Raw genomic sequence first — 26,043 nt, 5'->3', positions numbered from 1 at the left:
TTTAGGGTTAAGAAAAATAAATAAATTTTTTTTTTTTTTTTTAATTTTCAAAAAACACGCGAACCTGTAATTTTGAACATCGTTTAATTTTTTTTTTTTTTTTTTTTATTTTTATTTTTATTTTTATTTTCCCAACACCCCTTTTAATATATTTTATATTTTCAAAAAATAAATAAATAAACAAATAAATAAACAAATAAATAAACAAACAAATTAATATTAATATTAATAATGAATCCATTAACATTAGTACGTGAAACAACAGCTTGGGTATCAGGATTATCAAAGCATGTTAAAATTAATAACGAAGCATTAGATAAAGAATGTGAGGATTTTTTAAATAAACATAAAATTAAAGCACATAAAGAAATTTGGGCAGATAATTGGTTCCACTATTGTGATATTGATATTGAAAATAAAGAATCAACATTTACAGAATTAACTGCAAAATATATTTTAGTATTGGATACATTAAACTTTTGTTTTTGGCCAGACTCAGAATTTGAATATCATCATTTAGCAAGAGGTTTAAAGAATGCATTAATTGCAAATCCAAAATGTTTTGATGCTGATCAATTAATTAAAGTTACAAGTGAAACTATTCATCAATGGTTTGGTAAAGATTTACCAAATACTTCAGAACGTGTTAGATTAATTAGAGAAGTTGGTACTGTTTTAATTGAATATTTTAATGGTAGCATTAAAGAAATGATTTTATCTGCAAATAATAAAGCTTCAGTTTTAGTTGATGTAATGTATTTTAATTAAAAAAAAAAAAAAAAAAAAAAAAAAAAAAAAAAAAAAAAAAAAAAAAAAAAAAAATTAATAATAATATAATATTTACATTTATATTTTATATTTTATGTTTATATAGTTGGTAACAAAATACTTTTGGGGATTTAGAGATAGTGCAATTTATAAAGGTAAACAAGTATTTTTTTATAAAAGAGCTCAAATTTTCGTTGGTGATTTATGGGGTGCATATCAAGGTAGAGGTTTAGGTAAATTTGATGATATCAAACAATTAACAATGTTTGCTGATTACAGTATGTATTATTTTTAAAAATTAATTTATATATGTATGTATATGTATTAATAATAATTTCTCTTTTTTTTTTTTTTTTTTTTTTTAAAAATGTATAGGAGTACCACAAATTTTAGAAGAATTAAAAGTTATTGAGTATTCACCAGAATTAAAAGAAATGATTAAAAATAAAGTTGAAATTCCAGTTGGTTCAGAAATGGAACTTGAAATTAGAGCTGTAACAGTTCATGTCGTTGAAAAGATGAGAGATTACTTTAATAAAGGTCATTGTGAACTTTTAGCATTGGAAATTGATTGGATGTTATGGGGTAGAGGTGAAGCTATGTTAGATAAATTACCACCACATCATAGAACTCTTACAATCTTTTATTAAAAATAAAAAATAAAAAATAAAAAATAAAAAATAAAAATGAAATTAAATGAAATTAAATAAATAAAAGTTTTTAAAAACAATAATAGTTTATTTATTTATTTATATTTTATTTATTTTATTTATTATTTTTTAAGAAATTGGTGTTGAAGCAATTGATAAAGAAAATATTGACATGAAATCAAAAATTGAAAGATTATTAAATTTTGAAGGATTTTTATAAAGATTTTTAATTTGATCAATGAAATGTAGGTATTTGAAGAAAAATTTTAAATCCTTTAAATAATTTAAATATTTTTGTTGAGTTTCCAAATTGTTGAAACCATTATTGATAAACTTGGCTATTATATCACCAACGCCAAAAGATTTTTTAGGCAAAGTATATGATAAATAATGAATTACTTAAATCGGAAATTGCGTTGGCAATGCAATCATCATTATTTCAGAGATTTCATTTCAAACGCAATTTTCGATTTAAGTAATTCAAGTAAGTTTAAAGTACATTATTTACCATTTGACTTGCCAAAAAATTCTATAGGCGTTGGTGGTGATAATAGTCAAAATTCATCAAAAAATAAATTAATAAAAATAAAAGTTAAATGGTTATCAATAGTTGTAGTTTTTTTAATTTTTTTTTTTTTATTATATATAAAGTTTTAAAATTATACCTTTTCATTACATTCTGTGCAATTAGAATTTTGTCCCAACTTTACAATAAAACTTTTTAATTTTTATTATTATTATTTTTTATTGTTTATTATAATTAACTTTTTAATTTTTTTTAATTTTTTTATTTTCTTTTTTCCCAAACATTATTTTTTTTTTTTTTTTTTTTTTTTACATATATATATAAAATTTTTTTTTTTTTTTACATAAAATTTTTTTTTTTTTTTATTCAGTTATTTACACAAACAAAAAATTATATTTATATTTCAACAAATAGTAAATTATTTTGGTTAAAAATAAAAAACAATAATAAAAAAAAAAAAAAAATTACAATTAATGAATAAAACAAACAAAAGAGCATTTGGATTTTATGGTAAATTTAAAAAATTGGTACAACTATCAATCCAAGTTTAATTAATCATTTTAACAATTGTATAGATCTATTACATTATAAATTCCAATTCCCAATAAATGTGGTAAACAATTGCACAGAATGTAATAAAAGGTAAAACTTTAAAACTTTAAAAATTATAAAAAAAATTAAAAAAAACAACTATTGACAACCATTAAACTTTTATTTTTTTTAATTAGTTTTTTGATGAGTTTATAAAACGTTGAAACCATTATTGATAAACTTGGATATTCTATCATCTTTGCCCAAATGATTTTTATACAAACCAAATGGTAGATAATGAACTTTATATTTACTTGAATAATTTAATTTGTAAATAGCGTTAGAAATGAAATCTCTGAGATAATGATGATTGCATTGCCAACGCCATTTACTATTATAATTATTCAAATAAATTTGAAATTCATTATTTACCATATGTTTTGTCTAAAAATTGTTGGGCCTGGATGATATTATAGCAAGTTTATTAATAATAGTTTCAACAATTTAGAAACTCAACAAAAAATTTAAATAATTTTAAGGATTTAACATTTCTCTTCAAATACTTTCATTGATCCATCAATTCAAATTGATTGAAAAATAGATAATTTGATTAAATAAAAAAAAAAAAAAAAAAAACAATACCTATAAAAAAGAAAAAGTAATTCCATCTAAAATAAATAAAAAAAGTGTTTAAAAACAATAATAGTTTATTTATTTATTTATTTATTTATTTATTTATTTATTTATTAATTTATTTATTTATTTATTTATTTTATTAATTTTTAAGAAATTGGTGTTGAAGCAATTGATAAAGAAAATATTGACATAAAATCTAAAATTGAAAGATTATTAAATTTTGAAGGATTTTCATAAAGGTTTTTAATTTGATCGATTGAAGAAGATGTGAAAAGAGTTGAATTTAAAGAATTTAAAAATTTTTGTTGAAGTAATGGTATGGCTTCAGAACGACGGTTACGATGACCAATTGGATAATCAATTTGATGTTTATGAGTTTCACCATCTTTAAATAGAATTGTTATTGAATTTGCAATACTTCTTTTATCAGGATTTAAATAGTCTAATGAGAATTGAAGGTTTTCAATACATGTTATCTTTTCACGAAGTAGATCGATTCTGGTGTCTTTGATGGCTACTTGGTCTTCGTAATGTGATGATTTCAATTCACCAAATATCAAAGCAACCGATACAATAAATTGTAGACAGTGGTCCCTGTCCGATGGGTTACGAAGTATGCCACGTTTGTCGATTATTCTTATTGCAGGTTCAGTAGTTTCAATTGTAATGGATTCAACTGAATTTAGGCCACCTTTATCTTGAAATATTGGATGTAATTGAATTGCACATTCAATTGCTGTTTGGCCATGAAATTCAGCTGGGTATAAAACTTTGAATAGAATATTCTCCATGACGTAGGTTGAGTAGTTTGATCGTTGGTTGAATTGGAATGGCTTGTCTGACATGTACACATGGTAGAATCCCCACTTAGGTGCGCTTAAACAGGTGGGATAACCCATCTCGCCAGCCATTGCCATTAGTGATAATTGGACAGCCCTTGAGGCGGCGTCACCGGCTGCCCAGCCTTTTCTTGAGCCCGTGTTGGGGGAATGACGATACGTTCTCAATGGATGGCCATCGATAAATGCATTACTAAGTGCATTCAATATTTGTATTCTCGAACCACCCAATAAATGACATGTAACGGCGGTACTTGCAATTTTAACCAATATAACATGGTCGAGTCCTATCTTGTTGAAACTATTATCCAATGCCAACACACCTTGGATTTCATAGCATTTCACCATTGCACATAGTATATCCTTCATTAATAATGGTTTCTTACTTTTACTGATATTATCATTACTTATGTACTCTGCAGCTGCTATAATTGCAGAAATGTTATCGCTCGGATGTCCCCATTCGTTTGCCAACCAGCAATCGTTGAAATCCAGCCACCTATTCATACAACCGATATTGAATGCAGCTTCAATTGGATTCAATTGGTAATCTGTACCTGGTACTCTACATCCACCTGGAATTCTAGTATCTGGAATTGTTGGTCCCATTAATTTCGTACAACCAGTAGATTTCAATCCTAAAAATCCACAACCAATTGTATCGAATAATGCTAAAAATGCTGTTTCCATTGCTTCTTTTGAATTACCTTCAACATCAAATCCAATCACATAATCAACTATATCTTCTAAAACTTTATCCCATTTTTGTTCAATATTATTATTCATTTTTTTTTTTTTATTTTCCAATTTTTTTTTTTTTTTCCTGTATAAGAATTAAATGTAAAAAAAAAAAAATAATAAAAAAATTACTTTATATATATATTTTTTCAATGTGTGTGTTTGTTGAATATTTTCATTTTTTTTTTTTTTTTTTTTATTATTTGTTAATTATTTTTTTTTTTTTTTTTTTATTATTTGTTTTAGTATGTGTTTTTGAACACGTGTATAATTTATTCACGCGCCTAGTCAATTTTTTTTTTTTTTTTTTTTTTTTTTTCCAAAATAAAATTTTTTTTATTTTTTTTATTTTAATTTTGAAAATATAAAAAAAAAAAAAGGTTATTTTTTTTTTTTTTTTTTTTTTTTTTTTTAATTCTCTTTTATAAATCATATAAATAATAATAATAATAATAATAATAAAAATAAAAATAATAAAAATAAATTATAAACAAATAATAATATAATATAATAAAAAAAAAGAAAAATGAATCAAAATTCATCATTATCTTCATCAGGTATGATGGGAAGTGGTGGATTTGGATTTGATCAATTTTCAAATAACTTTTCAATTAAAACCAAACAAATTGAAAGTATTAATAAAATGTTATCATTGAAATCTGAATCATCATCATCAAATAATAATAATAATAATAATAAAGCTATAAGTGGTTGGCAAGAAGTTTGGAAAGTTTTAATTTTCGATACCCATTGTTCAAATATTATAGCACCAATATTAACTAAAGGTGCATTACGTAATCAAGGTGTAACATTATATTTACCACTCCATTCTGATAGACAACCAATTCAAGATGTTCCTGCAATTTATTTTGTTTTACCAACTTCTGATAATATTAAAAGAATTGCAGAGGTAAATAATAATAATAATAATAATAATAATAATAATAATAATAATAATAATAATAATAATAATAATAATAATAATAATAATAATAATAATAATAATAAATTTTCTATCTATATTTACTAATTTCAAATTTTATTATTATTATTATTATTATTATCATTAAAAAAAGGATTGTAAAAATAAATTATATGATAATATTTATTTAAATTTTGCAAGTAAATTATCAAATCAATTAATGGAAGAATTAGCAACATTAACTATTCAATCAGATTCAGTATCAATGATTAGTAAAGTTTATGATCAATTTTTAAATTTTATATCATTAGAGAATGATTTATTTGTATTAAATAATCCAAGAGATAGTTATTTATCATTTAATGATACACGTATAAAGGATACTCAAGCACAAGAGAATATTGATATGGTTGTAGATAGTTTATTTAGTGTATTGGTTACATTGGGCGTTGTACCAATCATTAGAGCACCAAAGAATTCAGCGGCTGAAATGATAGCTTTAGCATTGGAGAAAAGAATATCAACAACATTACAAAGTAGTGGTGGATCAAATGTGTTTAGTAATATGAATGAAATGGGTTCACAATTATCAAGTTTCTATAGACCTGTTTTAATTCTGTTGGATAGAAATGTAGATTTATCAGTTTGTCTTCATCATCCATGGACCTATCAAGCATTGGTTCATGATGTACTAAATATGTCCTTAAATCAAGTTCGTATCGATGTAACTCAAAATGGTCAAACCTCAAAGAAATCTTATGGTTTAGATTCTTCCTCTGATTCTTTTTGGTCTTCAAATACTGGTGCTGCTTTCTCAAGTGTTGCTGGTGAAATTAAATCTCAAATTAATGAATATTATCAACAAATGGAAAAATTACAACAAATTACTGATATTAAACTTGATGATAGTGATGATTTGTAAATATATTATATATATTATATTATATATTATATATTATACTAATTTTTTTTTTTTTAAGTGATAATAATAATAAAAAATCAAATGAAAATAAAACAAAAGGATTAGGTAATTTAGTACAAGAAATGGATGAAAAGAAAAGATTAATTGATATTCATACAAATTTAGCAACTGATTTAACAAAGAATATTCGTGATAGACAAATTGATTGCTTCTTTGCAATGGAAGAATCAATTATCACTAGATCATTAACTGATAAAAAAGAATTACACTCTTTAATCACCTCGCCAATAGTTGGTGAAACTGGTGGTAGAGGTACTTTAGAGGATAAAATTCGTTTACTTATCATTTACTTTTTATCAACTAAAAATGTACCACAATCTGAAATGGATCAATATGAAGATGCATTAACTAAAATGGGTGCTGATTTATCAACTTTAGATTTCTTTAAAAAGTATAATCAAAAAAAAAAAAAATCAATTAAAAAATTATTATTTATTTTTATTATAAAATACTAAATTTTTTATTATTATTACTATTATTAGAACAAAAGCATTTAATGAAAGTTTAACAGCAATTGCAAATGTTAATCAATCAAGTACTCAATCAAGTAATACGGCATCAGGTAAAATTGGTGGATTTATGCAAATGATGACAAGTGTAACAGGTTATCAAGGTGTTGAATCATTTACAAATTTCTTTCAACAAGGTGTTAGAGCATTATTACCAAAGAGTAAGGATTTATTTGTAACTAGAATCGTAGAATCAATTATGGATTTAAAGAATACTTTGGATGCTGATTATCTTTATTTGGATCCAAAGATTCAAAATAAATCAAATGTTCCAAAAAGAACAACTCCTTTTAAAGAAGCTATTGTTTTCACTGTTGGTGGTGGTAATTATGTAGAATATCAAAATCTTCAAGATTTTTCAAAGGTAATTTATATAATTTAAAAATATATTTATATTTACTTAATTTCATTCATTTTTTACTAATTTTTTTTTTTTTTTTTTTTTTTTTTAATCTTTTAGAAACACAATAAAAAAATTATTTATGGTTCAAATGAACTATTAACATCGAAAGAATTTTTAAATCAAATTAAAAATTTAAATAAAAATTAAAATAAAAAAAAATAAAAAATAAAAAATAAAAAATAAAAAAATAAATATAAATTTATTTGCCACCTAAAATAATTTAGAGAATAAAAAGATGAGATATTTCTTTAAATTCTAAAATGATCATGTTTAATATATTATAATATGTATATAGTAATAATAATAATAATAATAATAATAATATACATTCATTTTGTATATTTTTGAGTGTTCTATTTTTTAGTTGATTATTGAATTTTCTTTTCTGTTGAATTTTCTATTTTTAGAAATTTTTTTTTTTTGGATTGTCGAAAATTTTAAAAGAAATGAATTCCAAAATTAAACCATAAATGATTTTATTATTAATGTTAATTTATATAGAGTTTAAACTTTTTTTTTTAAAACCATACTTACCAGTCATTGTCAATATGTGATCATAAAGGCATATTTGATTTCAAAGATTTCAGACCATTGCACTTTAAGGTTTGGTTTTTGTATGATCTTCCACAAAGAGGATTCAAGTGACAAATTTATGGTAGTCGTGGATGTTGCGCTAGCGCACTTCCACAACACCCCCTAATTAATTTTAATGAAAAAAAAAAAAAATAATTAAAAATAAATAAAATAATAATACTTCAAAATTAGGGAAGTGTTTATTTTTATTTATTTTTTATATTATAAATTCATATTAAAAAATAAATAAAATTAAATCATTGTTAAAAAAAAAAAAAAAATGGGAATAAGTGTAAAATTTAAAAAAAAATAATTTATTTTTTTTTTTATTTTTATTTTTATTTTTATTTTTATTTTTATTTTTTTTTTTATTTTTTTTTTTTTGGGTTAAAGCTTTATTTTTATTTTTTGTGTTTAAGCTTTATTATTTTTTTTTTTAAATTTATATCTTTTATAAAATAAATAAAAGAGAAAAAAAAACCCAAGAAAGATACTTCTTTAAATTATTCTAAAATTGATCATTTTCCGCACTAAAAATAAATCCAATAATTTAAGAGAGTTATCATTTTTTCAGGAGTTAAAAAAAATATTTTTTTTTAATTTTTATTTTATTTTTTTTTTTTAAAAAAAAAAATTTTAATTTTTTAATTTTTTTTTTTTTATTTTTTTTTTATTAACTTTTTTATAAAAAATACTCAAGAAAAATTTCACACATAACAAAATTTTTATTAATATTGTCAACAAATATTAAATATTAAATATTAAAATTCAGAATTAAAATTAAATAGTATAAAGAAAAAAAAAAATAAAGTAAAAAAAAAAAAAAAAAAAAAAAAAAAAGAAAAGAAATAATAATATAGTAGATAGAACACACAATAAAATGTGGGCACCAGAAGAAGATTATAAACAACCATTATTAACAAATTCAAGAGTTGCTAATAATGGTAATAATAATAATAGCAATGGTAGAGGAGGATCATCTTCACCATCAACTAGATTACAACCAGAACATAGTTCAAGAAAATGTAATGATATTTTATTCACAATTCTCTTTTTATTAGTTATTGGTGGTATGGCAGCAATTTCGGGTATTGCCTACACAAAAGGTGACCCAAGTAGATTGGTACCAAATGCACCAAATATTCCATCAATTCCAGGTTTTAATACAAATACTACCTCATCTGAAAATCCAATTGAACAATACTTTGTTTCACATCTTGAAAGTTTAGTAGCAGAATTAAAGAGAGATAAAGATATTCTCATTTACTCTGTTTTATTAGCAATTGCATTGGGTGCAGCTTGGATTCAATTATTAAAATCTTTCACTAGATTCTTCATTTATTTCACTTTATGTGTTGGTGTTGCTTTAGTTGCAACTTTAGGTGGTTTATTTATGGCTTTAGGTCATAAAGAAGGTAGTGAAAGGTAAGTTTTATATATATATATATAAAAAAAAAAAAAAAAAAAAAAAATACACATACTAATTTTTTTTTTTTTTTTTTTTTATATATTTGTTTTTTTAAAAAAAAGTACAATGATTGTTGGTGGTTGTATTATAATTTGTACATTAGTATTAGTAGTTGTAATTGTTTATCTTAGAAAGAGTATTGATTTAACATGTGCAATGTTTACAGAGACATGTAGAGGTGTTCAACGTAGTCCATCTGTATTTGTTATTGCATCATTAGTTGTATTATTTTTCATTGGTTTCATTGCATATTGGACAAGTTCATTCATTTATTTATTCAGTATTCCAGGCTCAACAGTCAATCCATTGAATGATCATACCTCATCAGAAGCAAATTCAACCGATAGTGAACAAGAACAATCAGCATTCAACACCAAAATTAGAAATCTTATGTACTTTATGATCTTTGGTTTCTTTTGGGCATCATCTTTTATTAGTGCTGTATTCCAACATTGTGTTGCTGGTGTCGTCTCAAATTGGTATTTCTCACGTGACCCAACTGGTAAATCATTGGTTGGTCAAGAGAATGCCTATCGTTCATTGGGTAGAGCTTTGAGTACAAGTTTTGGTTCATTAGCATTTGGTTCATTACTCATTGCTTTTATCGAATTTATGGCATTCATGTTACGTGTCTGTAAGAACAGTAACGCTACCAACAAATTGGTTGTAATGGTAGTATCTTGTCTTCAATGTATTTTGGGTTGTATTGAATCAATCGTTCGTTGGATCAACAAATTTGGTTACATCTACGTAGCAATGCATGGTCATTCATTCTGTACCTCAACAAAGGAATGTTTCGATCTCATCTCTAGAAATATGTTCAATGCTGTCATTATGGATTTCATTGGTGGTTTGGTTTTATTATTAGGTAAGATTTTGGGTTCAGCTGCTTCTGCTCTCTTCACCACTGCACTCTTGTATGGTATGGGTAAATCTCTCAATCCAATCACTATTGCTCTCTCTGCAATTTTCGCTTTTTGTATCTTCAATCTTTTCACTCATATCGTTGGTATTGGTACAGACACAATCTTTGTTTGTTATCTCGAAGATTTAGAAACCAATAAAGATGGTAATCTCTACATTTCCCCAGATCTTCACGAACTCTTACAAGATAAATGTAACGAATGTAAAGAAAAAGAACAAAAAAATCAAAGTAAAGTTTAAATTTTTTTAAAAAAATAAGATATAGTGGAAAAAAAAAAAATAATAATAATAATTACTATTTTTATATTATTATTTTCATTTTTCATTTTCATTTTATTATAGTTAATTCATATTGAAATAGTAAAAAAATAAAAAAAATAAAAAAAAAAAATAAAAAAAAGAATTAATAAAAAAAAAAAAAATTAATTTAATAATATAAATTTATATTTATTTCTTATATTATTAATAAATATATAATAATATTATTTTTAATGATGGAAATTTTCACCTTCATCTTTTTCTAAACTTCTTAAAATTGGATGTTTTTGGAAGTATTCAATTGCATTTTGAACATCTTTAACGAATAATGAAGATAAATCTCTAGAGAAACCATGACGAATTACAACACGTGATACAACTACATCATTCATTGATGATGGTAAAGAATAAGATGCAACTTGCCAACCTCTACTTCTTAACTTTTCAGATAAATCATAAAGATTAAATAATGGTTCAGAGGGTAAATTCTTACTAATTGTCCAACAAACACCTGGGAGTGCACCAGTACCATCATAAATTAAATCAAAAATTCCCATTTTCTTTAACTCTTTGCCGATGAAAATACCTTGCTGTGCACAAGCATCTTGAATTAATGTATACCCATTACGACCATGACGTAAAAAATTATAATATTGCGCTATTATTTGCCCACCTGGACGTGAGAAATTCAATGAAAATGTTGACATATTACCACCCAAATAATTCACATTGAATACTAAATCCTTATGAAGATCTTTCTTTTCTCTCCATACCACCCAACCAACACCCAATGGTGATAAACCAAATTTGTGTCCTGATGCATTAATTGATTTAACACGTGGTAATCTAAAATCCCATATAATCTCTTGTTGAATAAATGGTGCTACAAATCCACCACTTGCTGCATCAACATGAATTGGAATATTAATACCACTTTCTTTTTCAAATTTATCAAGTGCATTACTAATAGAAAAAACATCTTCATATTGTAATGTAAATGTTACACCAAGAGTTGGAATCACACCAATTGTGTTTTCATCGACTCTTTTCAAAACTTCTTCTGAATTCATAACATAACGACCATTTTCCATTGGAATCTTTTTAAAAAAATAAGATAAAAAATAAAATATATATATATTAATATGAGTTTTTAAATATATTAAATATTAAATTAAATAATTATTAATAATTACTTCTCTAATTTCAATATCAAAATATAAAGCAAATTTATGCCAACAAATTTGAACTGGACCAGTAACAATATTTGGTTTATCATAAGGTAAACCAAGTTTTTTTCTATTTTCTCTCCAATTCCATTTTAATGCTAAACCTCCTAACATTGCAGCTTCACTTGAACCAGTTGTTGAACAACCAATAGTGTCTGAGCTATCTGGAGCATTCCATAAATCTGCTAAAATATGAAGGCAACGATTTTCAATTTCAGCACTTTGTGGATATTCATCCTTATCGATCATATTCTTATCTATACATTTATCCATAATTGAATGAATGTTTTTGTCGAGATCAGTTTGACAAAATGTTGCTAAATTTTGTTTAGAATTACCATCCAATAATAATTCATCCATTATTAGTTTTTTAATTGTTTCTGGTTCATTTGGATCATCAGCAAGTTTAAATTTTGCTATCTCTTCGGTTGTTGCTGATTGAACATAGTTATCATATAAACTTTTATGTTTATCAACAATATGTAATGGCATTTTTTATCTTTTTTTTTAATATTTTCCAAAAGAAAAAAAAAAAAAAACAAACTAATCAAAAAAAAAAAAAAATTAAAATTAAAAATCTATTTATATGACGGTTTGAAAAAAAAAAAAAAAAAAAAAAAAAAAAAAAAAAAACAAATCATTTTTATAATATTTTTTTTTTTTTTTTTTTTTTGAAAATTAAAATAGATTCCCTTTAGAATTTTTTATTTAATTGACCGACAATTTAATTTTTTAATATATTTTTTCTTTTTTTTTTTAAAAAGTTTATTAATTTTTTTTTTGTTTTAATTTTCTACTTTCATAATATTCTTCTTTTTCACCTTTATTTACACACATTATTTCTTCAAAATAGTCATCTTCACCACTATCATCTCCACCAGCACCGTCCAAATCTTTTTCAAATGGTTTTTTTTGTAATTTTTTGTGCATCTCTGCCTTTTTATTTAATTTTTTTTCTTTTTTTCTTTGTTTTCTAATTTCAATAAATTTCTAAATATAATAATAAAGAATTATTAGTTTTTGTGTTTTTTTTTTTTTTTTTTTTTTTTTTTATATTATACTTACAGTAATATTTAAATAAAGATCAGTAATATGAATAAAAACATGTGGAAAACTATCATCTTGAAAAATAAGTAATATCAATCCAATTAAATATAAATCAGGGTCATTGTTTTTTGAAAAAATTTCATTACAATCTTGATACAAATAATAAACCCCAGAGAGCACATTTGAAAAGACAAACAATAGTAGAAAATTCATCTTTAAAATTGATGGTTTTTTATCTGGATCCCTTCTAAAAAATTTTATATTTTTACCAATAATATAAACTAAACAGTAAATAAAATAACTAAATTTAAATTCTTTCTTAAAGTATCTACTAATTAATTTTGTTGTCAATGTTGTTAAAATTAGCTTGGAACTAACAATTGTGTTTTCATTATCCCCTAGAACCATTTTTCAAAAAAATAATATTTAATTAATAATTTAATAATAAATTTATAATAATAAATTTAAAATAATAATAATAATTATAATAGTAATAACAAAAATAATTAAAATAATTACAAAAAAAAAAAAAAAAAAAAAAAAAAATTAAAATATAAAAATAAAATTTTATTTTTATATTTTAATTTTTTTGGTATTACACGGTCATAATTTATTTTCAAACATAGTAAATTTAAGTCCAATGAACTTAAATTTTTTAAAAAAAAAGATTTTATTACAAATCGTCCGAGTTTGCGCACTTTTTTAAATTTAAAAATTATTAAATTATTTTTTTATGAATTCCCATTTAAAAATATCTTTTACAAAAAATGGGCCAACTTGGGCTATTTACATTTTAATATATGATATTTTTTTTCATTTTAAAAAAAAAATAATAATAGTTTAAACAATATTTATTATCAAATAATAATTAATTTTTTACTTTTTACTTAATGGCAAACATTTAAATTGGCGGCTGTTTTTTTTTTTATTATTCAAACAATCGAGAGTTTTTTTTTTTGAATTTATGGATAGTTTAATTTTTAAAATTTTTTTTTTTTAAAAAGTTTATTAATTTATTTTTTGTTTTAATTTTCTACTTTCATAATATTCTTCTTTTTCACCTTTGTTTACACACATTATTTCTTCAAAATAGTCATCTTCACCACTATCATCTCCACCAGCACCATCTAAATTTTCAAATGGTTTTTTTGTTAATTGTTTATTCATTTTTGCATAATAATTTAGTATTATTTCTTTTATCATTAGTTTTATAATTTCAATAAATTTCTAAATAATTAAATAATAAAGAATTATAAGTTTTTTTGTTTTTGTGTTTTTGTTTTTTTGTGTTTTTGTGTTTTTTTTTTTTTTTTTTTTTTTTTGAAAAAAAAAAAATTATATTATATTTACAATAGCATTTAAATAAATATCAGTAATATGAATCATAACATGTGTAATATTATTATTATGAAATAAATATTTAAGTAATATTAATCCAATAAATAAATTGGGGTCATTATTTTTTGAAATAATTTCTTTACAATCTTCATTGAAATAATAAACTGCAAAAATCACATTTAAAATCATAAAGATTAGTGGAAGTATCATCTTTAAAATTGATGGTTTTTCATCGGGATCCCTTTGAAAATATTTTATCTTTTGACCAAAAAAAAAAATTGAATAGTAAATAAATTCAGTATAACCAAATTCTTTAAAGTATCTACCAATTAATTTTGTTAATAATGATGTTACAATAAACTTAAAACTAACAATTGGATTTTCATTATCACCTACACCCATTTTTCCAAAGAATAATATTTACTATATAATTAATAATAGTAATAATAATTAATTTATAATAATAATAATAATAATAATTATAATAATTATAGTAATAAAATAAATAAAAAAAAAATTAAAAATAAAAATATAAAAATAAAAATAAATATTTATTTTTATTTTTATCTTTGGGGGTACACCGTCATCATTTTTTTCAAACATAGTAAATTTAAGTCCAATGAACTTAAATTATTAAAAAAAAAGATTTATAGGGAATCTGAATTTTTTTTTTATTACTATTAATTATCATTTAAAAAATTATTTAAATAATATTTAATTATTGGTTGGAGAATATTTATTATAATCAAAAAATTAAAATAATAATTAATTAAATAATTAATTTTAAAATTATTTTAAAAATTACAATTCTTTTTAAAATTTTAAATAAAATAACAAATTTTTCAAATATTTAATTATTAATTAAAATTTTTAAATTGGTTTGGGTGCTAAATATTAATTAAATAATAGAAATGTTCAGATAAAATTAATTTTTGGTAATTATCTCTTTTTTATGTTTTTATTTACTTTTACTTAATTTCAAAAAATTAATTTGGCGGTTGTTTTTTTTTATCCAAACAATGGAGAATTTTTTTTTTTTAATATTAACCAATGGTGTGGTGGTGAGTGTGGTGGTCAGTTATTCAAATAATCAATATTTTAATTATTTTAACGCTCTCTCCACACATAATTTTTTTTTTTCAATGTCTTTTTTTGGTATGTGTTATTTTCAAGTATTTTTAATTTTTTTTTATTTTTATTTATTTTTTTTTTTTTTTTTGATTTGTAGTGTTTGGAGAAAAAAAAAAAAAAAAAGTAAAGTAATCATGTTTTGTGTTGTTTTTTTTTTTTTTATTTTATTTTTTTTATTTTTTTTTTTTTGGAGACAAAAATAGAACAATATTCAATTAAAAAATTTGACAACATTAAGATAGATTCCTAAAATAGAAAAAAAAAATAATGTTGTTTTTGAATACCATATAAATCTAGATTAATATAATGTGTTTTTTTTTTTTTGTGGTAAAAAAATATATTTGTATTTGTTTGAAAGTGGGTGTAAATGCATGCTGTTTGATAGAGTTTGTATGCTGTGTGTTTAATGGGTTTTTTGAATCCTCAGTTCATATAAAAAATAATACAAAATCATTTATAGCAGTTAGAATAATAATTATTTTCAATTTTATTAAAATAAAAATAAAAATAAATAAAAAAATAAATAAAAATAATAATAATAATAAAAAAAAAAAAAAAAATAAATAAATAAATAAAAAAAATAAAAAAAAAAAAAAAAGAATAAAAAAAAAGTTATTATATTATAATTTCATTATATATTTTTCATTTTATTAAAATTAATAATATATAATATATAATATATATATTACTTTTACTAATATATATTTTTTTAATTTAAAAAAATGTTAATAAATAAAATTTTATTTTTATTTTTTATTCTATCACTAACAATATTTAATATTGTTGATGCTGGTTGTAAGTTTTAAATCAAAAAATAATATTAAAAAATAAAATAAATAAAAAAATTTAAATATAATAATAAAAAAAAAAAAAAAAAATAGATTAAAAATAGATTACTAATAATTTTTTTTTTTTTTTTTTTAATATATTTTTTAAACATTTAAAAAAAGATACTTTATCTGTTAAAGGAAAAAAGTTAATATATACTGGTGCCAATGTAGATTTCAAAATTACTGAAATTTTGTTAACTTCCCAAAAAATATTACCAGATTACTCAATTACATTCACTTGTGAAATTCCATCTGCCAATAGCCCTGTTTGTACGAGTATGGATATGGACTTTACAAAATTAGCTGGAAAATTAACTCTAAGGGGAGCAAATTTAAAAACCCCAAATATAGTAATTGCCTATGATATTAAAGCCAATCAAATTCCACTACCATTACCAACTGAGGTTAAATGGGAACCACCAACAATGGCTGGTACAGCTGCTCTTATGACTGGAGATTTCTTATTATTTGGTGAAGATGTTACAACTCTTCCTGGTGTTTACAATTCAAAACCAGTGTCATTGGGTGTTTCATCAAATACTGACGCAACCAAAATAATGGTTAAAAGTCCAGGTGGTTATGGTTCAATGAAAGTTACATTTGGTTCTATGAGTTTTCCGGTAAACTTTTCTAGACCAGTTGTTTCCGCAGTGGCAATTACAAATAATCAAATTTCAATCAGTGGTCAAAACTTTTGGATCGATAAAAAGGTTATCAGTGTAAAATTGGGTGAGGATGATCTTAGTGCTTCAATTACTTCAAGTGATACATCAAAAATTTTAATTGACTATGATTCAAAATATTCTTCAAACTCATCGTTACTTATTACTGTCGGTGGTAATTCCCAAACTGCTGCTTATTATGTTACAATCCCTTCATATCCTCAAGCAATTGATAAATCTGTTTCTAAAGGAACTGGTGGTCTAATCACTATCTCTGGTAAATGCTTAAAAGGATCTGGTCCATCTGTTACATCTGTTTTAGTAGGTGCATACACATGTGCTGTTGTTGGTGCTCAAATATCAACAGAAATAATGTGTCAATTACCACCTGCTTCAAAAGAGAATGGTTCAAAGGATCTAAAAGTTGTTATTACTATAGATGGTATTAAAAATACCAATCAATTATTATACTCTTATGGAATACCACAAATTACCAAAATTGACCAAAAACCAGGAGCATCTTTATTCACTATTACCGGTTCAAACTTGGGTAAAACCGATTCAGTTATTCGTGTTGCAACAGGTGGCTCTCCAACCCCATTTGACCTTTCTGTTGTAGGTTTTGATGATGAAAAGGAATCTTATTTAACATTTAACTTACCAACAAACTCATCAAAGAGTGCAGTTACAGTCTATGATGGTCAAGATACTTCAAATAATTTTGATGTCACACCAACACCATTTATTTCTAATTTAAAAGCTCTCCCATCAACAGATGGTCAAGAAATTAATTTCATCGGTGGTTATCTTGATTCAAAAGCAAAAGCAACTATTTCCCTTTTGGATGCAAGAAATCAAAGTGTTGATTGTTCAGATTTCTTAATTAGTCCAGATTCATCATCTGCTACTTGTAAACTTGCACCAGGATGTGGTTCAATTAAATCTACAATTGTTATTGGTGAAAACTCAATTCCACTAGATTTTAACTACCAATCCCCAAGTTCTTTAGTCGCAAAACAAATGTCTGATAATAAATTACAAATTAGTGGCAAAAACCTTGGTCCAAATTCAAAATATATAAAGTTAGACATGAACGGAAACGAACTGTTAGCTTCCTCTCTTGAAAATGGTACTGTTTCATTCGATTTGCCAAGTACATTATTGAGTGATTCATATGCCACCATTTCAGTTGATGGTATTAAAAACTCAGACTCTGACCAACTTGATGTCGAGCTTCAACCAGTTGTCAAATCAATTACTCAATCACAAACCTCTGGATCAACTGTGACAATTAAAGGTTCATTCTTTAATAAAAAGGACACTGGTTTGAAAATTATGGTTGGAAATCATTCATGTGATTCTTTGACTATTGTAGATACCCAAACACTTACTTGCTCTGCTCCACCAGGAAGTGGTATTAAAAATGCTGTTTCATTCATGGTTAAAGATGCTGAATCAAAATTATCACCACCATTGTTTTTAGATTATAGTCCACCAACCATTATGTCATCAACAAGTGTAAAACAAGTTGAAGGTGGTCAAGTTACTATTTATGGTACCAATTTTGAAAATACTTTGATTACAGTAAATGTTGGAAGTAAATCATGTGAAGATGTTTCTGTAATAGATTCAACCAAACTTACTTGTTCAATTTCAAAATCAACAATAGATCCTTCATTAACAAATAAGAAATTGGCCGTAAATGTTACTGTAAATGGTCAATCTGCTAATGGTGAAGTATTTGAATATGATAATGAAGCACTCAATACTGAAACTCCTAAACCAACATTAGCACCAACTATAAAACCAACTGAAAAACCAACTGAAAAACCAACTGAAAAACCAACAACATCTCCAATAGATAAACACATTGAAAATAGTTCTTCTAAAATTTCTAATTCATTAATTTTAATTTTCTCATTATTATTACTAATCCAAATAATTTAAAAATAACCAAAAAAAAAAATAAAAAAAAAAATAAAAAAAAAAAAAAAAATAAAAAAAAAATCTAACAATAATAATAAAGATAATAATAATAAAAAAATAAAAAATAAAAAAAAAAATAAAAAAAAAAAATAATAATAATAATAAAAATAATAATAATGATAATGATAATAATAAAATATATATATATAAAATGATATTATAAAATATTATATAAAGATGTAAATAAATAAAAACTCATATAATCTTAATTAAGATTATGAAAAAAAATATTTCTTTAATTAGTGGTTAGTGGTAGTTTTTTTTTTTTATTTTTTTTTATTTTTTTTTTTTTTTTTTGACAATAATAAATGAATAAAAGATGAGGTAAACATATTATTTTTCAGAAAAATGCAGAATTTGTTTATATTTTAAAATTTAATATGATAAATTGAAAATGGCAATAGAAAGATATCAAATAATAAACGGACAATTCGTCTTTAATTTCTACCAAGTATTTTTTTAAACCAATCCTTAAATCTATCAAATATTTTATTTTATTAAATTTTATTTTATTTTATTTAATATTACTTTATTAATTTTTAAAAAAAAAAAATTGGTGTACATGAAAATTTTTATATTTATAGAATTTAATTTTTTTTTTTTTTTTTTTTTAATTAATAAAATGAAAATACTATATTTATTGGTAATTATATCTTTTTTTAATTTAATTAAGGCTGGATGTAAGTTATTGTTGTAAATTAAATTTTAAAGTATTATTGTAAATTTAATTATTTATTTATTTTTTTTTTTTTTTTTTTCAAAATTATTAGTTAATGTTTCTGTTGAAGGAAAGAAATTAGTATATGTTGGAAGTAAAGTTGATAAATTCTTAACAAATATTATATTGACAGATAAGAGTTGTCCAACTGTAAAAATATTGTTTACATGTACTAGAAAGGGTAAAGATGGTTGTATTTGTAAATCAAAAGATTTAGATTTTACAAAATTAATTGGTTCAACTCTTACATTCAATGGGAAATATATGGATGGAAAAGATAAAACAACTGAGCATCCAATGATTGGTTTGCCAATACCTCCGCCAAGAGATTTGAAATTTACACCATCAACTGAACCTGGGTTATCATTGGTAACTGGTAATTTTTTGAGATTTGGGTATGATGTAAAAACTTTAAATGTAATTATTGGTGGTAAAACCAAAAAATTAAATTTAGATCCACCAATTCCAAAAGATGCAACTAAATTTAATGTTAAAAACTTGGGTGGATCTGGTTCATTCAGTGTTCAATTGGGAACTTCAACCTTCAAATTAAATTTTGCTGCCCCGTCTATCCATAAAATTGAATCATCATCAAATGGTCAATTTAAAATAAGTGGTTCTAATTTTTACACTGATAAAAGATTAATAAAGATTGAGTTGGGAAGTCAAGTATTAACAGCTTCATCAATTGTATCAGTTAATAATGATTTAATTGTATTTAATTATGAACCAAAATTAACCCAATCCTTATCTGTTAAAGTTGATGTGAATGGTTTATCTTCATCTCTTTCTCAACTAAAGTTTACTCCTTTACCTTTATCAATAAATTCCGTTCCAGTGATTGGTGGTGTTGTAACAATAACTGGTAAATGCTTAAAGGGTGCATCAGGTGATACATCAAAAACCTCTATTACCATTGGATCTTATCATTGTGATATTATTAGCCAAATTTCAAGTGAAATTATTTGTAAATTACCACACTCTACTGCAAAAGGTGGAATAAAAAAATTGAAGGTTTCAATTAATATTGATAATATTTCCAATTCCAATGTTTTAGAATATTCCTATGGTATTCCAAAAATTTTAAATATTAAGCAAACTGGTACTAACTTTACAATTGAAGGAACAAGTCTTGGTACGATGGGTACTTCAAAAATTATTATCACTGATCAAAAAAATCAAGAAAACACCATTAGTCCAACTGATGATGATAATGCTCAGAATGTTTTGGTATTTACCCTACCTTCAAAAATTTTCAGTGGCAGTTTTGTTGTTTCTAATAATAAAGATATTTCAAATAAACTTGATTTTACCACAACTCCAGTTTTAACTGAACCATTAACACTTGCCCCAACGGAAGGTGGACCATTTGAAATATCTGGATTTTATTTGAATCCATCAGGTGTTAAACCAAGTATTCAAATTGAAAATACAGGTAAAACCAATCCAATTGAATGTACAGATGTAATTATTGATGTTTCAAAACTTTCATGTACTCTTTCTTCTGGTACTGGTAATAAAATGGTTGCCGTTGTAACTTTTGGTACTCATAAACCATATAGAATTGCTTTTAGTTATCAACCACCATTTGAACTTGAACCAACCCAAAAAGAAAATATTTTAGAGATTAAGGGTAGAAACCTTGGTTCTGATGCATCACTTGTGGAATTAACTTTAAACAATGGCGCTATTAAAGCAGATTCACTTGAAAATGGTGTAGCATCATTCACACTTCCAGAAACAGCTAAATTTGATAACAATGCCATTATTGTTGTTGATGGTTTATCTAGTGATTCTAATGGTTTCAAAATTTCAATTCTTCCAATTTGCAAATCAATCTCTTCTATAAATACAGATGGCGGTAGTGTTTCAATTGTTGGTTCTTTCTTTGATAGTAAATCAACAATTACTATAATGGTTGGTGAAAAGTCATGTGACTCTGTTTCTATATCCAGTCCAACAACATTAGAATGTATGGCACCAAAAGGTAGTGGAAAAAATAATCTAGTTATATTAATTGTAGACGATGTACAACTCCCATCTCCATTAACCCTTTCATACAATCCACCAACTATTTTATCCACTACAAAAGTTGACCAAATTAAAGGTGGTAATGTTACAATAACTGGAACCAATTTTGCAGAGAATGAATTAAACAGTATTACAATTGATTCTAGAAACTGTGGTGATATAGTTGTTTTCGATTCTAATAAACTTGAATGTTTTTTAGAACCATTAATTGTAACAAATGATACCATTACAAGTGATAAACCAAAGTCATTCATAAACGTAACTATAAATGGCCAATCTGTTGGTGATACAATTTTTGAATGGAGTCCACCAGAAACTGAAACACCGTTTGAAACAATTTCTCCATCACCATCTTTGTCTGCATCTTTATCACCATCTTTATCTCCATCTTTATCACCATCTTTATCTCCATCTTTATCTCCATCTTTGTCTCCATTTATTTCTAAATCTCCATCTCCCTCTGTAAATCCAAAATCAACAACTCCAATTCCAAATGGTAATAATAAAACCAATACCAATAATAATAATCATTCCGAAAATGATGAAAATAATCACTCTAATAATTTTAAATTTTGCCAATTATTTTCTCTTGTTTTATTTTTAATTTTAATTATTTTGTTTGTTTAAAATAAAATAAAAAATTATTTTTTAAAATTGGTTAGTTTTGTTGTATAATTTTATTTTTGGAAATCAATTTAAATAAAAAAAAAAATTTCATTCTTTATTGTTTTATTGATTTAAATAAAAAAAAAAAAAATTTATTCTTAATTTGTTTTTTCACTTTTTCCAAATCTGTGAATAAAAATTTTATTCTAAATTTCTTTTTTTTTTTTTTTTTTTTTTTTTTTTTTTTTTCAAAATCTAAAAAAATTTTTTTTTCAATTAATAAAAAAAGATTGGAAAAAACGCAAAAATGAAACAACGGTTTGCGAGAAAAAAAAGAAAAAAAAATTAAAATTCAAAAAAATTTAAACGACTTTTATCTGACTGAAAAAAAAAAATAAAAAAAAAAATAAAAAAAAAATAAAAAAAAAAAAACTATTATTGTAAAATAACCAATACCCAATAATTTCACTTTTACACTATTATTATTTTTTATTTTTTTTTTTTTTAAAAAAAAAAAAAATAATAATTAAATATTATGAAATCAAAGGAAAATAAAATCTCCAAAGAAAATGGTGAAGAAATTAGTGATGGGGAAATTGTTGAAGATGAAAAATTAGTTGAAGTGGGAAAAAGTCAAGATTCAACCACAGATACCACCAAAAATCAAGAAAAATTAAAAGATCAAAAAAATCAAGATTTAACATGTACAGAAAATAAAGAATTATCAACCTCCATAACTTCAAAATCAACAACAACAATAATAATAAATGGTAAAGAAGTGGAATCAATAGTTGAGCCAACACAATATTATTATATGGATCCAAATAATGAAGTGGGTGGCATTGTAGTTGCCAATGTTGGTAGTGGTGAAGTTATTGATTATCATGTTGTAGATAATGAACCAATGATTGTAACTGGTAATGGAACAACGGTTGCCAATGTTGTATTGAGAAGTAGTGGTAATGGTATTGTAACTTATAATAGACCTGAAAGTATAGCGTATCCATCAATTGTTGGTGATAGATTATATATGCCTTTGGCATTTTCAGAGAATAATAAAAAGGAGGATTTGGATTTTGAGGAATCATTAAGAGATTATAAAAAATTCAAAGAAAAGAAAAGAAGTAGAGGTTATAGTGATGATAGTTCAAGATCGAGATCAAGATCAAGAAGAAGAAGAGGTTATAGCTCAAGTCGTTCAAGATCAAGAGATAGATATGGTAATAGATATAGCAGCAGAAGAAGAAGAAGAAGTAGAAGTAGAAATCACAGAAGAAGAGGATCATCTTCATCATCATCATCTCCATCACCATCGTCATCATCTCGTTCAAGAAGTCGCTCAAATTCTTCAAGAAGTAGAAGTCATAGTAGAAGTCATCGTTCGTCTTATAAAAGTAGTAGTAGTAGTAAAAAATATAGTAGCAGTAGCAGATATAGTAGTAGTAGAAGTAGTAGATCAAAAAGATATTCAAGAAGGAGTTACAGTTCAAGTAGAAGTAGAAGTAGAAGTAGAAGTAGAAGTAGAAGTAGAAGTAAAAGTAGAAGTAAAAGTAGAAATGATTCATCAAGTGACGATTATAGTAGATCAAGATCAAGAGATAGATATAGTGGAAGATATTCAAGATCGAAAAGATCAAGAAGTTCAAGTTATTCAGATTCCTCTCGTAGTAGATCAAGATCAAGTAGAAGAAGTTCCTATAGAAAAAGATCATCTTCAAGATCATCTTCAAGATCAAGATATTCAAAGAGTAGTAAATCTTCAAAAAGAGACAGATCAAGTGATAGAGATAAAAAGAAATATTCTTCTACCTCTTCCTCTTCTTCAACTAAACAAAATAGTGGAAACAGTAACAATAGTACACCAGGTATGACTTCTCCAAAACAACCACTTTCAAATGGTTCACCTTCATTAAATCAAAATCAACTACAACAACCATCACCAATTTCAACCAATTCTAAAAATAATTTATTATCACCATCTTCAAATAATAATATTATTAATAATAATGGTGTTAATAATAATAATAACAATAATAATAATAATAATAATGTAAATAACCAACAACAACAACAACAACAACAACAACAACAACAACAACAACAACAACAACAACAACAGCAACCACCAAAATCCAAATTTAGTGAATTAGTTGGATTAAGTCAAAATGTAGAAATGAAAATTAAAAGTTTACTAACAAAAGATGGATCATGGATTAATCCAAATTTTGAATCAAAATCAAGTAATGGCTCACCAAAAATGTATTTAATAGTTGATATTGATCATACATTATTACATTCAACCAAAGATCCAAATGCTGAAAGTTATTACTTAAAAGATAATTCAATTAACAAATTTACAATCACTGAAACAAATGAAACATTTTATGTTAAACAAAGACCAAATGCAATAGAATTCCTTTCATCCCTTTCTTCTCAATTTAAAATTTATTTATATTCTTTTCATCCAAAATATTGTAAGATTTTTTTTTTTAAAAAAAAAAAAAAAAAAAAAAAAATATAATAATCAATAATTAATAATTAATTTAATTTTATTTTTTTATAAGATGTTGAACAATTAGCATTAATTTTAGATCCAAATAGATCAATTTTTACAAAAGTAATAACAAAAGAAGTTATAGAACCAGTTGAACCATTACCACCAATAAATTCAATTGGTAAACCATATATTGTATTTAATAATCAAAATTTTAGTAAAATATTTAATTTCGAAGCAATTAATCAAATGATAATATTGGATGATAGAGAGGATGTTTGGAGAAATTTTCAAGATAATTTAATATTACTTGATACTTTTAAATTCTTTAATACAAATAGTAGTAATACTAGTGGTAGAAATTATGGAAATAATGAAATTCAAGATTTTACACCAATTTATCAATATCCATTCTCATTTCAAGAATTATCAAAAGCTTATCCATTTCCAAATATTTCAGAACCTATAAATAATAATAATTTTAATAATAATCAATTAATATTATCAAATGTACAGCAACAATCACCATCATCATCATCATCATCATCATCATTATCATTATCATCATCATCGTCTTTTTTATCACCATCTTCATCAAACAACACCAACACCAACACCAACACCAACACCAATATCACAACAAATATTTTTACAAATACACCATACTTGGATATGTTTTCAGGATTGTTACCGGCAATTCAAGGAGAATTCTTATCTAGAGGTGATATTAATACAATTCATGTTAAATCGATTATTGATGAAATTAGAAGTTCAGTTTTGATGGATTGTAATATTGTATTTAGTGGTATATTTCCAAAACAAATTGATCCATCAAAATTGTGCCATACAAGAGTTTCAAAAATTACTGAATCTTTTGGTGCTAAAATCTCTTTGGAAATTGATTCAACAACTACTCATTTAATTTTCATTAAAGAAGGAACTTCAAAAGCACAACAAGCTTTAAAAAATCCAAATATTAAAGTTGTTCATTTCGCTTGGTTAAGAGATTGTGTACACAGGTGGGAAAAAATGGATGAACAAAATTATACTGTTAATTCTTATCAAAATATATTAAAAACATTTAATTGAGTAAAAAAAAAAAAAAAAATTGGGATATTCAAAAAAAAAAATTGGGATATTCAAAAAAAAAAAAAAAAAAAAAAAAAAGAAAAGAAAAAAAAAAAACCAAAAATCAAGTAAATAATTAAATAACTATTATAAATTAACCTAACAGAAATAAATTAAAA

At 23.8% G+C, this 26,043-nt stretch overlaps 11 protein-coding genes and 1 non-coding gene across 12 annotated transcripts; 7 read left to right on the top strand and 5 right to left on the bottom strand.

Moving 5' to 3' along the window:
• Positions 1–231: 231 nt before the first annotated feature.
• On the top strand, positions 232–1,418 carry DDB_G0288723 (UPF0553 family protein; the record flags this gene model as incomplete). The annotated part of the gene is made up of 3 exons (XM_631506.1): positions 232–750; positions 875–1,046; positions 1,144–1,418. 3 exons carry the CDS (start codon positions 232–234, stop codon positions 1,416–1,418), a joined length of 966 nt encoding a protein of 321 aa, XP_636598.1.
• Positions 1,419–1,547: 129 nt separating this feature from the next.
• On the bottom strand, positions 1,548–2,910 carry DDB_G0288721 (hypothetical protein; the record flags this gene model as incomplete). Its single annotated transcript, XM_631505.1, has 2 exons — positions 1,548–1,691; positions 2,908–2,910. The coding sequence occupies 2 exons, from the start codon at positions 2,908–2,910 to the stop codon at positions 1,548–1,550; spliced, it is 147 nt and encodes a 48-aa protein (XP_636597.1).
• A 347-nt stretch (positions 2,911–3,257) lies between these two features.
• Positions 3,258–4,736, bottom strand: prpD (hypothetical protein; the record flags this gene model as incomplete). The annotated part of the gene is made up of 1 exon (XM_631504.1): positions 3,258–4,736. One exon carries the CDS (start codon positions 4,734–4,736, stop codon positions 3,258–3,260), a length of 1,479 nt encoding a protein of 492 aa, XP_636596.1.
• A 478-nt stretch (positions 4,737–5,214) lies between these two features.
• scfd1 (Sec1-like family protein) lies at positions 5,215–7,651 on the top strand (the record flags this gene model as incomplete). Its single annotated transcript, XM_631503.2, has 5 exons — positions 5,215–5,598; positions 5,765–6,528; positions 6,591–6,983; positions 7,075–7,465; positions 7,562–7,651. The coding sequence occupies 5 exons, from the start codon at positions 5,215–5,217 to the stop codon at positions 7,649–7,651; spliced, it is 2,022 nt and encodes a 673-aa protein (XP_636595.2).
• Positions 7,652–8,030: 379 nt separating this feature from the next.
• On the top strand, positions 8,031–8,193 carry rnu1d. The gene has a single exon. It is a non-coding gene (small nuclear RNA).
• A 764-nt stretch (positions 8,194–8,957) lies between these two features.
• Positions 8,958–10,709, top strand: DDB_G0288717 (hypothetical protein; the record flags this gene model as incomplete). The annotated part of the gene is made up of 2 exons (XM_631502.1): positions 8,958–9,502; positions 9,608–10,709. 2 exons carry the CDS (start codon positions 8,958–8,960, stop codon positions 10,707–10,709), a joined length of 1,647 nt encoding a protein of 548 aa, XP_636594.1.
• Positions 10,710–10,957: 248 nt separating this feature from the next.
• On the bottom strand, positions 10,958–12,445 carry gadB (glutamate decarboxylase; the record flags this gene model as incomplete). Its single annotated transcript, XM_631501.1, has 2 exons — positions 10,958–11,824; positions 11,921–12,445. 2 exons carry the CDS (start codon positions 12,443–12,445, stop codon positions 10,958–10,960), a joined length of 1,392 nt encoding a protein of 463 aa, XP_636593.1.
• A 276-nt stretch (positions 12,446–12,721) lies between these two features.
• DDB_G0288737 (hypothetical protein) lies at positions 12,722–13,408 on the bottom strand (the record flags this gene model as incomplete). The annotated part of the gene is made up of 2 exons (XM_631500.1): positions 12,722–12,943; positions 13,019–13,408. The coding sequence occupies 2 exons, from the start codon at positions 13,406–13,408 to the stop codon at positions 12,722–12,724; spliced, it is 612 nt and encodes a 203-aa protein (XP_636592.1).
• Positions 13,409–14,008: 600 nt separating this feature from the next.
• On the bottom strand, positions 14,009–14,740 carry DDB_G0288713 (hypothetical protein; the record flags this gene model as incomplete). The annotated part of the gene is made up of 2 exons (XM_631499.1): positions 14,009–14,227; positions 14,351–14,740. 2 exons carry the CDS (start codon positions 14,738–14,740, stop codon positions 14,009–14,011), a joined length of 609 nt encoding a protein of 202 aa, XP_636591.1.
• Positions 14,741–16,191: 1,451 nt separating this feature from the next.
• tgrM1 (IPT/TIG domain-containing protein) lies at positions 16,192–18,908 on the top strand (the record flags this gene model as incomplete). Its single annotated transcript, XM_631498.1, has 2 exons — positions 16,192–16,264; positions 16,420–18,908. 2 exons carry the CDS (start codon positions 16,192–16,194, stop codon positions 18,906–18,908), a joined length of 2,562 nt encoding a protein of 853 aa, XP_636590.1.
• Positions 18,909–19,569: 661 nt separating this feature from the next.
• On the top strand, positions 19,570–22,323 carry tgrM2 (IPT/TIG domain-containing protein; the record flags this gene model as incomplete). Its single annotated transcript, XM_631497.1, has 2 exons — positions 19,570–19,627; positions 19,718–22,323. The coding sequence occupies 2 exons, from the start codon at positions 19,570–19,572 to the stop codon at positions 22,321–22,323; spliced, it is 2,664 nt and encodes an 887-aa protein (XP_636589.1).
• A 514-nt stretch (positions 22,324–22,837) lies between these two features.
• DDB_G0288707 (hypothetical protein) lies at positions 22,838–25,885 on the top strand (the record flags this gene model as incomplete). Its single annotated transcript, XM_631496.1, has 2 exons — positions 22,838–24,776; positions 24,867–25,885. The coding sequence occupies 2 exons, from the start codon at positions 22,838–22,840 to the stop codon at positions 25,883–25,885; spliced, it is 2,958 nt and encodes a 985-aa protein (XP_636588.1).
• Positions 25,886–26,043: the final 158 nt, after the last annotated feature.

This window comes from Dictyostelium discoideum (genome assembly GCF_000004695.1).
Source record: "Dictyostelium discoideum AX4 chromosome 5 chromosome, whole genome shotgun sequence".
Lineage (NCBI taxonomy): Eukaryota > Evosea > Eumycetozoa > Dictyosteliales > Dictyosteliaceae > Dictyostelium > Dictyostelium discoideum.
This window is presented reverse-complemented; position numbering and strand designations above follow the sequence as displayed.